General features: G+C 36.1%; 1 protein-coding gene across 4 annotated transcripts in view; it reads left to right on the forward strand.

The window, feature by feature from the left end:
- CNKSR2 (connector enhancer of kinase suppressor of Ras 2) overlaps positions 1-12,899 on the forward strand; it is a gene marked incomplete at both ends in the record, with an annotated part of 204,118 nt that overhangs the window by 151,113 nt on the left and 40,106 nt on the right. For all 4 annotated transcript variants that reach the window (XM_079536249.1, XM_079536250.1, XM_079536251.1 and 1 more), the window contains 2 exons: positions 2,410-2,481; positions 8,235-8,302. In XM_079536249.1, the coding sequence (XP_079392375.1) occupies positions 2,410-2,481; positions 8,235-8,302 (140 nt within the window). The remainder of the gene's footprint in view (positions 1-2,409; positions 2,482-8,234; positions 8,303-12,899) is intronic.

Raw genomic sequence — 12,899 nt, forward strand, 5'->3', positions numbered from 1 at the left:
AGTACCATAGAAAAAGTGAAACAAAGTTGAACATTCTTTATAATACGGTGACATAATTGACTTCATTACGATGATCATTTAGTTATATCACAGAATGAGTTCATACAGAACTGCCAAATTCAGTGTGTTTTCTGCGTCATCTTTCTTAAAGAAGAATGGAGATTTTTGTGTTGGTTTTTTTTGTTTTGTTTTGTTTGGTTGGTTGGTTTTTTTTTCTGTGTGAATTTTAGTATTGGTGGTGGTGGTGGTATTTTTTAAGTTTATTTTGAATTAAGAGTAACAAGGCTGCTTACTTGCTTCTGTCTCATTATTATCATTTTCTTAGTTTTCTCCTCTCCTTTTCAGAAGGGAGGGTTGTAATTTTTGGTTGTTATTTTTGTTGTTTGAAACCTGGTCAAAAATCCATCTTTAATGCAACTGCAAATTAGTTAGCATGATCTCGAACTCTGCTAGCTTATTATATTGGTCCTGAGGCAGAGTAAAACAAGGGAATGGGAGAATGGCTTGATCTAGAGTATGACCTTTAAAGTAACTTTCCTTCTCACCTATCTTTGTTTGCTGGTATCCACATTTGCACCATTGCCAGAACCCATTTTTCATTTAGATGCAAGTTCCTGTATATTTAGTGATATGAGGAGTGCGTACTCTCACAGAAGTATTCTTAGTCATTACTGTTTTAAACTTTTTAGCTTCCTTCTAATGTTTTTTACCATTGTTTGACTGAAGTTTATAAAGACTGAGGAATTACTGAAAATTGTACAGAAAAGCCATTTCAAAAGCAAAACAATGTATCTTATGTTACATACAATTAAGAAGAAGATACTGATTTTGTACCAGTTAGCCTACATAGCTCTTCAGGGTGAACTCTACTCTTCATTATGATCTCATAGAACAGAATATAAAAATAGCATTGAAACATTAACGTGAGCTTACTGTGTCCTTTGTCCTTGGACTACAGTGCTAAAGTGCTTCATTTGTATGTTTTGTTGGGGCAGCAACATGAAGTCAGCCTATTTCTCAGAAATGCATCCTGCTTAAATTGCTTTTTACTTGATTTGGTATCTGATGGATAGCAGAACATAAAATGTGGCTGTTAAATTTCCTTGCTTGGATGACAGATAAAGTAAAAAGAATATGTAAGAATCCAGATGGCAGATGCTGTAACAGTTTTAAGAAGTCAGGTTTTGGGTATCAGTAACTTGATTATGTCTTTTTAAATCGAGCAGACGTCACTGTACATCTGCTTTTACTTGCATAACATTGTGTCGTGCTCTAATATTTAGGACTGCTTCTTGTCTCATTTTTACAGGCTACTTTCAATAGCAGTATCTTTCCTGGATTTCAACTTCATATACCTGGTTTCTGAAAAACATATATATGTATATACATATCTTTGTATATGTAACTACGTTTGTGTGTGTGTGTACACGCACATACAAACACGCTACAGTCTGCAAGCATGATACACAGGAAGAGCACCATTAACATTTTTCTAAAGAGCAAAAGATTAGAGAGAGAATTGTTAATTTTTTTATATGCATATGTATATATATATATATAGTCCACTGTCTCTCAGAAAAATGGCACTGATGTTTTTCATATATCATGCTTAGAGTTTTCCTTATTTTCTTGAGGAGTATTATGCATTTTTTTCTTATTTTGGGAAAAACCTTCAGGCTATTCTCAAAAATGATTCTTCTGTGTTGTCAATTATTAATTACTGTCAGATGCATTTTCTAAATCTTTAAGAGCTTCACCATAAATCTTTATGCAACATAGTTACAAAATTCTTTCAAGTAATTCTCACAGCCTACTCATGTTGATTACTTTGGTGGAAAGAAAAGATGAGATGTAATTTCCCATTGCTTAGAATGACCTCAGGAACACATTGTTGATTTATAAGGGCTTTTCAAAAGTAAATCACATCATATTTTTCTGTTTGAAATTCAGTCATCAGAGCTAAAGGTAACATCAAGGTCATTGGGATGTCATAAATTACCAGGATTGCGAGATGTTCTGTTGTATTGAATAAATTCTTCGGTCAATTTTCAGTCGAGGTAAAAATTGACACCTTCAGTATATATCAGTAAAATTGCAAAACGCGTAAAACTATCACAGTAAGTGTACAGTCTCTATTTATACACGTGCAAATGTAGGTGTAGTTGCAGAACATTTCAGTCACTGAAATCTGCCACTATCCTAAATGTTAATATCATAGAGTTATAGAATATCCTGAGTTGAGAGGGACACAAAGGACTCAAGGATGTTGTATTTTTGTGTCATGTCTGGGGGCTTCCGACAGCTCAGGAAATCTGGACTCATCTCATTGCTCGGTGACCACACTACTTTACATTAAAAAAAAGAAAAGTTGTACCATTACATTTTTATAATTATGTTTTTCCTCTACAGCGCATTCAAAGCCTGCCATCCTAAGATCAAAAGTTTTTATTTTGCTGCTGAACATCTAGATGATATGAACAGGTAAGGAAGTTAAGCAAAATTCAAGGAACCATTCCTTACGCAAGGCATTTCCTTGAAGCTAGTGATTACAAATTAGAATGTGATAAATTGTTTAGCTAAGAAGGCTGTAGTTTAAAAAAAAAAAAAAAAAAAAAAAAAAAGAAAAAGAGTTCAGAGTGGCATTATTTCTGAGTGTCTGCATATGCTAAACATTCAATTCATGCAAGAAGTATCTTTTTTGAAAGAAAGATTTGGAGATTTTTGGAAACGAGGTTTTGTCTTTCTAAAAAGAAGCAAAAAAAACTTTGAAATTTTGAAAATAACTCAGAAGCACAATTTAAGAATTCTGGGTTTCTGTAAAGCTGTTCTTAGCTGTGTTACACCTGCAAAGGTGGAATATCTCCAACTTGGCACCCCAGCCTATCTCCACAGATGCATGATGCTTGATTTGAGGATGCTTCTATTCTCCTTTGAGGCATTAGAGGGGTTGGAAGAAGTTGGAGAAGCAGTCTCTGATTTTTTTTCTTCTGCCATTCATGAAATAGGATTTAGAGATAGCAAAGACTTAATTGTGCAGACTGTCGTTACCAACATGAATGTAACTTTCACTCTGAGGTGAAATTTCAGTTTTATTGAAATTAGCAGGGAAAATCTCATCAGCTTTTAACAAAAAGAAATTGAAAAAGAAAGCATTTAAGTCTTGCTTCTTTGTGTGTTGAGCTTACCTCTAAGTATTTTAGGTCTATTTTTCAGAATGATTGAGACTTCAGCACAAAATAAACACAATTTCTATTACTTCATTTAAATGGCAAATTAAAAACATAGATCCCATGTCTATTCAAATCTATCTGAGAATTCATTTCATTTATTTTCACAACATACACTGAAGTTAACTCATAGGATGTAGTTTTCATCATATGGTAGGGCACAAAAAAGATCTATGGTTGCAGCCTGATAATTGTTCTGTTTTGGATAATGTTTGTAGACATCCTAGCTGAGGTGCTTTTGAAACAGGAGGAAAATGAGATAAATCCCAATCCATAAAACACATTAGTAAGATCGCAGTTTAATCTGTCCTGCGTGTACTAGATTCAGCTACCTGGCCAGGGAGCTTCAGTGTACTGCCAGTTCTTTACTGATAATATATGACTGAAAAAGGATGCCAGTACTCTGCCGTGCTTGCTTTTATTTAGAAATAGCCGTCTGTTAATGTTTTCAGAAGTTCATGCACGACTAAAGCTCACTTCAAAAGTCTCTCCTCAGTTAGAAAACTTAAAACCTTTTTGTTTGTTTGTAAAATTTTAGACTTGCCTCTACTAGATAAATCTGTCAGGCCAGTCCTCAAAGTGCAGTTTGCTGCACAGCAAACAGAATAATGACGTGGTCTATTCAGCATATTCTGAACTACAGCAGCAGATAAATCACTTCTGTCAGTAGGTCCTCAGTGTGTGACAAGGTAGCTTGCTTCTGAAAATTAGAATGTGGCTCTTCAGTAATCAGAAAGCAGCAGGAAATGTGCATCAGTACATTAAAAACATATTGCACAGAGTGTAACATAAGAGCTAGTAAGTTTTCATCTTCCTAGCATGAGTTATCTTTTATTGTTTTTTTATCAGTTGTGCTTACTATTTTATTTAGAATGAGTGAGACTAAGTTTTGTTCCATGTTATACACGTGTAAATTTCAAGTAACCCCATCAAGCTCTATGGAATTACTTGAAATTCTTATGTCTGAATTGGCATTGCCGTTTCAACATATGTTTTTTTATCTTCTTGGATTGATAATGTAAGAAAAAGAAGTTCACTTTCATAAACTCAGTACGCAAATTAACTGAACTGAAAAAATGCGTTACTAAAAAATAGTCTTTCAAATGCAGAGATAATGAAAGACATTGCTTCCTATCTAAAAGCATGTTCTGACCTAGCCAGAGTCAAATACAGAATCAGTATATTAAAAGGTAAATAAGACCATTTTAAACAATTTCTGTTCTTTTTCAGGTTTCCAAGATGTTTTAATAATATATCATGCAATCATTTTAGTTCTGTTATATTGGAAAGCAGAACAATAGAAGAAAACTGCTAAAACAGACTAACAGAAAGTTACAGATCATTCAGTTCCTCCTACCTCTGAATAAAATAATTTAATTTAAAAAAAAAAAAAGAAAGTATATATAGAACATGAAAGGATTTTGTCACTATTCAACATTTCTTACTACTTTTATGCTATGTTGCTAAGCTTGTAAGAAACCTGGGAAGCTATGATCACTGAACTTTATTGTTGTGAAGTCCCTTGCCTTTGCATGGCTACAGCAGCAAAATTGTTCTTTCTACCCACATAACACATTGAGTTTGGGTGAGAGAAGGACAGAATACCCTTTACTGACACGAAGTACAGTTTTGCTAATGTAAGTATATATTCACTGAAACACCTTCCTTGGAAATTTATTTTTATTCCAAGAAAGTGATCTACTATAGAAAGCAGTCCACGTATTTCTTCTTAATGACACCATACATAAATTTGTTTTGATTTTCTCTGGTAACTGTGGCTGACTCTTTAAGTTGTCAGCTAGGCAGTTACAGTCAGTAACTTCATGTGGAATGGTTGTCTGAGAACTTCCTTGAACCTATGGTAACTGAACTGTATTGTTTCTCTTTTTGTTGGAGTCCAGAGTATTGAAATTGGTAAGAAGTTTCTTTCTCAATGTAACTAGATGATCAAGATCAAAGAGGACAAGTCAGTTTGTAGTGTTAGCACATGAGAATGTCTCTAGGTGTATGAAGATGACCTCTAAATTTTTTCAAGTATCACCTACAGATCTCTTCATTCTAGTTGAAATGCAGTTGATTGCTTATAGACATTGTATGGTGCCCATACTCCCATATAGCCAGTTCATCCTCATCCTTGAGCTTTATGATTAAGGAGAATTTGACACCCTAAACTAAATTTGACTACAAGCATTGCATGTACTTGGAGCATAAGAAATTGTTTCCTACTATTCTGTGAGAATGCCAGTACAGTGCATTCTTTCTTACAAAAGTTTCAGATCTATAGAAATATTTTTATCTACTTCTAGTGTGAGTCATGAAATTGTTTTAATTAAATACTGAGGGGAAATGTACATGTCCTATTCTTAAAAAGATTTAAAAACAGAAAAGGAAAAAAGCAAACTTAGATGATTGCTGCAAGTACCAATGTTACTTACTGTAACTATTTTAACTATTATTGTCACAGCTAACAATAACAGACTTCTCACAAAAACGCTAAAGCTGCACTTGCAGTAAGGAGGGAATATTTTCTTGGCTTCTTGCCCTTGCGAAAACTACAGTGGTTATTAAGACACAGCACAATGTAGGGAAAGGAGTTTAAAATCTTCCCTTGACCAAGTTTTGCGGATGACTTCCAAGTGGGTTTTTACTGATTGTTTTAATATTTATATTGAGTTCTTATATAACTGTACACTTGATACTTTTGTCCCTTATGTTGTTTAAAGCAGGTATTTTTTACTCTTCTTTTGTTCTTCCAGAGATCTTTACAAATCCCTGTGATACAAGCCCAGTGTGATAGATTTCTCATATGACCCTAATTTGGAGTAAACTCTAGCCACATTAAATCAAAATAATGATTTTCTAACTGAACACGTTCTTCTAACTGTATCCAATGAATCTTTAGTGGACATATATTAGAAAATCTGCACAAGTCAACGCCATTCTCTTAAACTCTGAACTAGCAAACCACTCAAAAGCCATTGTTATTAACTCTGCACAACCGTATCACACCTTGTCAGTTGGCCACAGGCATTGTAGGTGACACAAATCAAGAACAACAGAAAATGATTAAATGTGAAGTCAGTCAGCTGTCTCTCTTTTAGACCGGTATACAGCTCCTGGGTTCTCATTAGATTATATTTATCAGAAATTTATCCAGAAATTTCCTGGAGTTATCCGCTATAGCTACAACCAATATCAATTGACTGTCAATTAACTCTTTGTTAATGTAGCTGATTGCCTCACTAACTGTCATGTACAAAATGCTATCTTATGTTTAGGATGAAATGAAATTTCTCAACTGGATAACTCCCGTACTTATCTTACCTATTATGTTGTGGTCAGCAGATCTATTCCAAGAGATTCAGTAGGTGGTTGTTTCATGTTGACTGCCATGCGTGGTGATAAGCTCTGAGCTTTGTTCTCCAAAGAAAGCCTTCTTGAATCAGGAGAGTTAACCTAAGGGAGTGTTTTGAAAAGGGATCACTTTTTCTTCCACGAAAATGTACAATAATCATCTGATGCACAATTTGTTGACTCTCTGCCTCCATGTGCCTCTGACTTTTTATAAATGCTTGGCACTTCCTAACAAGTACGACTGAAATTTTGTCTCATCTTCAGCTTCTCTATCATTCTGGCAGAAATGTTGATTATAAGCTAATATGAAGTATGCTGTAATCACTTCAGAAGCAGATCTTTAGCATCCTTACCAATACATAATGACTTCTGGACTATTAGCATAATTTACAGATTATACATCACTGCTCACTGGTCACTGTTTTGGGAGGGGCAGTTGGAGAAATTTATTTCAAGGAGATATTTATTTCAAGGTTTTTTATGATCTTATGCCTACTTTCCCTGCACAAAAGTTTCTCAAAGGTAGGCATGCAGGAGGGGTTAAAAAGGTCTCAGAAAGGCCTCTCTTGCTGAGAAAATAATATATGCTGGTTCCATGTGTGCAGTGTGCAAATAAAACCCCTCAGGCACAGTTTTCTGAAACACATTTCTGAAGAAAATACAAAACTGACTTCACTTATCTCTCTACCAACACTAGCAGTAAAATTGCAAGCTGCTCACTAGCTTGGCAAACAAAGTCTGTCATCCTGACTGTGGGATGGCTGGAATAAGCAATTCCAGGTTTAATATGGAATGGACAACCGTAGAAGGTTGTCATGTGCTTTTAAAGCTTCATCGATGGAGAAACTGATTTAGTGTAAGTGGTCAGATAATGAATACACTGAGAGCCACATGGGGGAAGAGGGGAGGTTGAAGGAAAGCACTGGTAAGGGCAGCTGAATGTACACCTCACAATGACTGCTCTGCTAGAAGAGAACTGCAGTAGTTCATTATTAATTTGTGCAGCTCATGGAAGCCTTTTTTCAAGTCTGAGTTGAGGAGAAAACCTTAGATGTGAATTGCATTGAGGCAACTGCCTTTTCTCTCTCTGCTTCTCTGACACAAGCGCAAGAGTGAATTCTGGTATGTCTCCTTCTCTTTGTGGCACTATAGGTAAGCCCCAAAACACATAATGGCATAATTAAGCTTCACTGTCTGTTTAGGATGGAGCCTGTTCTTTTGACAGCGGGTTTCTGCTCTGTTCCTCTGCTACATTGCCTATTCAAGCCTTAAAGTATTGCTTAAATTTCTGAAAAGTGGTGTTTATTCTTAAGAAATCAGAACAGCAGGAGTAGTGATGTGATGGTGTATCTGTGAGCAGCAGACTTAATAGCTCTGTGGTTATCTCCAAATCCTGTGTTTTACAGATGTTTGACATCATACATGGTTTTCTATTTGAAGCAAGATCTATGCTGTAAAAACAGTTTTTTGAACAGCGTAATTATAGATCTTTGGAGGCTACCTGAGTAAAACTATCAAAGAAAACAGCTGTTTAATATGAAAAATAACATTATTCTGAATCTCCTTCAGATGCTCATGCTTTTGTTTGTTGTAGAGGTGCACCATAATTTAACATTCTGGATCAGTATCACTGCTCTTTTAATATTATTTCAGATGGCTAAACAGAATTAACATGCTTGCTGCTGGCTATGCAGAAAGGGAGAGAATCAAGCAAGAGCAAGGTAATGTGTTATTATTTTGGTTTCTACTGTCAGCTCTTATAACAAGTTCATCTGCTCTTTTTTCCCTGCTGTGTATCAGGCCTCATTCTCATCAGCTGAGAGCAATTCTCAAATGAGTTTCACTGTTGTTGCAGTAGCAAATTCTTTCTCTTGGGGTTTTTGATTAGCTCCTTCAGATTCTGATCCATGTACCCTTGGATTATTTCTTTGAATGCTGCAAAAGTAGATAAAAGCAGCAAATTTACTGCCAGTAGTCTCAGGTATGTGGTGCCCAGGTATGTGTTCCCCAATCAGAACAAACTTAAGAATCTGTAGACTCAAAAAAAAAAACTTGAAAACATTGTCATTTGGTATTTGAATTTACAGGAGTAGGAATGCGTGAAATTGGTCTCTAGAACAAAAACATTCCTCTGACAAAATTGGTTTTCCCTGAAAGACTTAATTTTAAGGCCATTAAGTGTAGTGGTGATTACTACTGATTTTGCTATGTTGAGGTGCGTGGTAGAGCCCTGTTGCCTTTTCAGTGAACTCTTCGTTTGGAGTTGTAGGCTTACATCATTTTTTATTTTTTATGTCTAGTATTTCATAGCTTTATGAAAGTAGCATATTTAAAACGAGTCACTTTGTTTTAGTTTGCTGCAGTAGAAATCATGTTGGCCAGCAGGATCCATTGTGTTGGGCAGGTTGTTTTCTCAAATTGCCAGTGGCAAAGATTCACAGAAGCATTTATATCCAACAGACTGGTCTGGAAAGCATTTGGCATCTCAGTTCTTACTCTTTTTTACAGGTGTACCTAGCTGCAGGCACCAGACAATGACAGCGTTCAGAATGAGCAAGAACTCATCTGAGTGCCTGTCTACCTGCTGCCTCCAAAGTCAGAATACCACATTCTAATTCTGTGGCTTCTCAGCCTTCATCAGTGAAGCTCTAACTTTTGTTCTGAAAAGCATGTAGCTAGCGCTGCAGCAGCAATGTATTTAATGCAGTCTTTTCTTTACAAAAACTCCATTTCTAGCCATTTTTCAGGGAGAGTTTGTATTCAGAAGATGTTCGCTAGGCTTCAAAATTAGCCATGTGATGTTCCCCTTGTCCCCCAAAATTCTGGTTCTATAACAGCCTATGTAACAGCAGCCTTAGCCATGTCCTTCTGGCATTAGCCATGTCTCACTCCTGGGAGACACCATGCAAAAGACTTCATTGCCTATTGAGAAACAAGGAGGACTTTAGTAGGCAGGTGCAAACATCAATGGAGTAAGATATTCAGTAGTGGCAGAAGATGAAGAGATGTTAGGAAATGGCCTTAATTCATATCGTGATTGTCTTACTACAGAGCACCCTAGAGGTGCTGTTGAAGATTGGTGGCTTACAGCATTGAGACATGTTTTGATGGTAGCAGTGTGGGAGGGAAGGTTTGTGGGTGTTCTGCCTTTCCCTCAGATAACTAGGTTGTACCTGCTGCTGCCTTGTTTCTAATTATACCTTCCAGCAAATGCAGCTGCTTACTGTGGGAGTGCTGCCCATCTCCTGGTGTGGTCTATTATTGTCTGTGCACACCACATCACTCATCATACCAGGTCCTCTGCATTCACACAGCCCAGGAGACATGCTGCGCTCACTGCCACTCCAGTCATTTTCTCAGTGCCTCACCAAACCAAAACCTTCTTGGGAATCTGTATTTCCCATGTCATACAGCAATAACCATTTTGGAGGAAACTATACCATCCATCACTGCTTGAAGAGGCCACAAACAAACAAACTGAATCTTGGAGTTTTCAGGGAAATCCTCCATGTTAACATCCAAAGCCAAACTGAAGCTTTTATAGAGAGGAAGTTGGCAGTAGAATTACAATAACATGTGGGATGATAAAGGAAAAAGTGTAAGAATAGTTATACTAACACTGCCCAAGTGCACACTGCAGAAATAGTGCGCTTTTGTAAATCCAGATGGATGTGGAGAAATTTTTTTCCTACCAAGCAGTTGCTGAATAATTGCAGATGATCTCTTTCTTAGACATGAGATCACGTGTATTCAGGCCTCATGTTGCCTATTATTAAAATGGCTCCCTGTTGAAGATCATCAGCGAGACTCCACTTACTGCTGAAATTATATCCCAAGCATTGAGGGAGCTCTTTATTTCCACTCTAATGCCATTTACTCAAATTGATTCATTGTATGGAGGTAGGGAATGTTATATCCGCTTTATGCTCCGTATTTGTGTTTATGAAGGGAATCAGCATCACATTCCCCTTTTGCTGCAGCACAGAGCTTTTATGCCTCTGCTGCTTATCCTTGGCTCCCAGAGCAAGGGCTGTTAAACAGCTGAGCTGTGCCCCTAATTAGCAGAGGCATCGAGTTAACAATGTAAAGCCTCTCTATCACTTCAAGTGTTTCTGAAATTAAAGAAACTGTGAAGCTGGATTTTTCTATATTCAGTGACTGTAGCAATTGTCATCTACATATTTAATTTCACAAAAGGTCTTTTGTCAGTTCAGCCCCTTGCAGGAAAGCTTTAGAATGCTTCTGAAACAATTCAACAGTAGTTGTCAAACTTGTTTCAATTAAGAGTTGAACAGTTCTGAATCTAAAGTGTATAAATATATTTCAAGTGCTTTAGAGATGCACGAATCACTAAACTGTGGGTGTATTGCTGGAGAAAATGTCACATTCTGTGCAGAACAGTCTTATAAAAATACCATCAGCTTTCCATATTAAATACAATGAATGCTAGCAATAAGGCAAGGGACTTTCTTGGATGGAGAAGTTACATGCTTTCCAGTCATAGAAAGTTAGAGAAACAAAAGGACTCGCTTATCTAAATAGAAAAGTTTTAACTGGAAAATGGCAGGTCAATTTTATCTTACTTGTAACACATACAGTCTCTTGTTCATTCAGAAAGCTTTCAAGATATGGCTAATGCTTTGAACATGTCTGTTGCTAAATTGGACAAAATCTGCAGAGAGAAATATGGCAACCATTTGATGCCATTACACACATTTTAGATAGACTGTAATGTCTCACTTGCCAAAAAGAGAACATTTTTTAAAATCTGATGGAAGCTATTTTCATTCATTTCACCTGAAAGTTGGCCCCTATAATTGCAGATTTTTTTTTGTAGGCAAATACAGTAAGTTGCCAACACAATTTCCTAGTTGAGGTAAGGTGCCCAAAAGCACAATCATACAGTATTTTATGGTTTTGACAGGAAGAACTTTTTTGTATTTTTAGCCAAAATTGGAAACTGCACTGAGAATGCTAGATTTTACTTCCAGAATAAATAGACGAGCTCCAAGGCTGCAGAAATCACAGTGAGTGAGATAGCTCTGACAGGCCTCTCACAAGAAGTAGCTCCACTAGGCTTTGCTATAATGGGAACAAACATATTTACGTGCCAGTATTTTGAGGTTTTCTGAGTTGCTGGAAACAAGAAAAAAGAAAATGTCTTAACCATTTGTTCTCATTTGGTCTTCTTCTCAACCAGTGATGAATTATTTTGAGATGTCTGCAGACAGGGACATTTGAAATTAGTTGTTGTTTTTTTTCTTTATTTCATTGCCATGATAAAAATTATTTATACTATTTATTTCTTACACTACTTGAAGAGAACCTCTCAGCTATAAGCTTGCATGAGGCAATTCAAGAAACCCAGAGTCACAAAAGAGAAGTTATTACTTCTAAAGAATAAATAGATGGATATGGCTGCACACTCCTCAAGTACCATAGCCTGAAAAGAAAGAATTTTAGAGACAACTATTTCACAATGGTTTCATCTTTAAGATAATTTTTTTTAACTTTAAATCTTGAATAAGATTAGGTACAGTAGATTTTTAATCATGATCATGTTGGTACAAAAATCATTAAAGCCAAAATTGTATGTTGTGCTAACTTGGAAAAATTCAACCCATTCCTTTGGTTAGATAGTTCAGATAGTAAACCTTTTTCTCCTATTAAATATAAAATAGTAAGTTACACGGTTCCTTGAACATGTAAAGTGGAAACTGTCTGTGAATAGCATGAACTAAACTTGTCCTGTGGTATAGTGGCTTACCCAAATACTAGAGGGTAATGCAGTCAGGAACAAAGTGGCAACACAAACATTTGCATCAGTCTTACAATGTATAGAAACATAAAGACTATCCGTCTGGATCTGAGTCAGCAGTTAGTTTTTTATGGAACATTAAGATCTGTTGTCTATTTAATTGCATCCTCTTCTGTTTCAAAAGTAATTGCCACAGAATAAATAGGAATTATCATGTTGTACGTTCTTACATGTGTTTTCCTCCTTGAGTAAGTTACCAAAAATATCATAGAATCATAGAATCATTTGAGTTGGAAGAGACTGTTAAAAGTCATTTACTCCAGCTCCCAATATGAAACAGACTTGGCTAAGACTTGATATCATAAAAAAATGAAACCTCATATTCCATTAAATTTAGCCCAAAATTGATGTGTCCTTTGTACTTTCTTTCACCCATCTTTTACAGTTCTGTGCTTAAATATAATTGTCACATTCTTCCTTAACAAACCACCTTTACCTTGCTTGGGTAATAGGATAGCAGCTATTTCATAATGAAGATGTTATATGAAGTTTTTCTGCCT

Source organism: Tetrao urogallus (genome assembly GCF_951394365.1).
Source record: "Tetrao urogallus genome assembly, chromosome: 1".
Lineage (NCBI taxonomy): Eukaryota > Metazoa > Chordata > Aves > Galliformes > Phasianidae > Tetrao > Tetrao urogallus.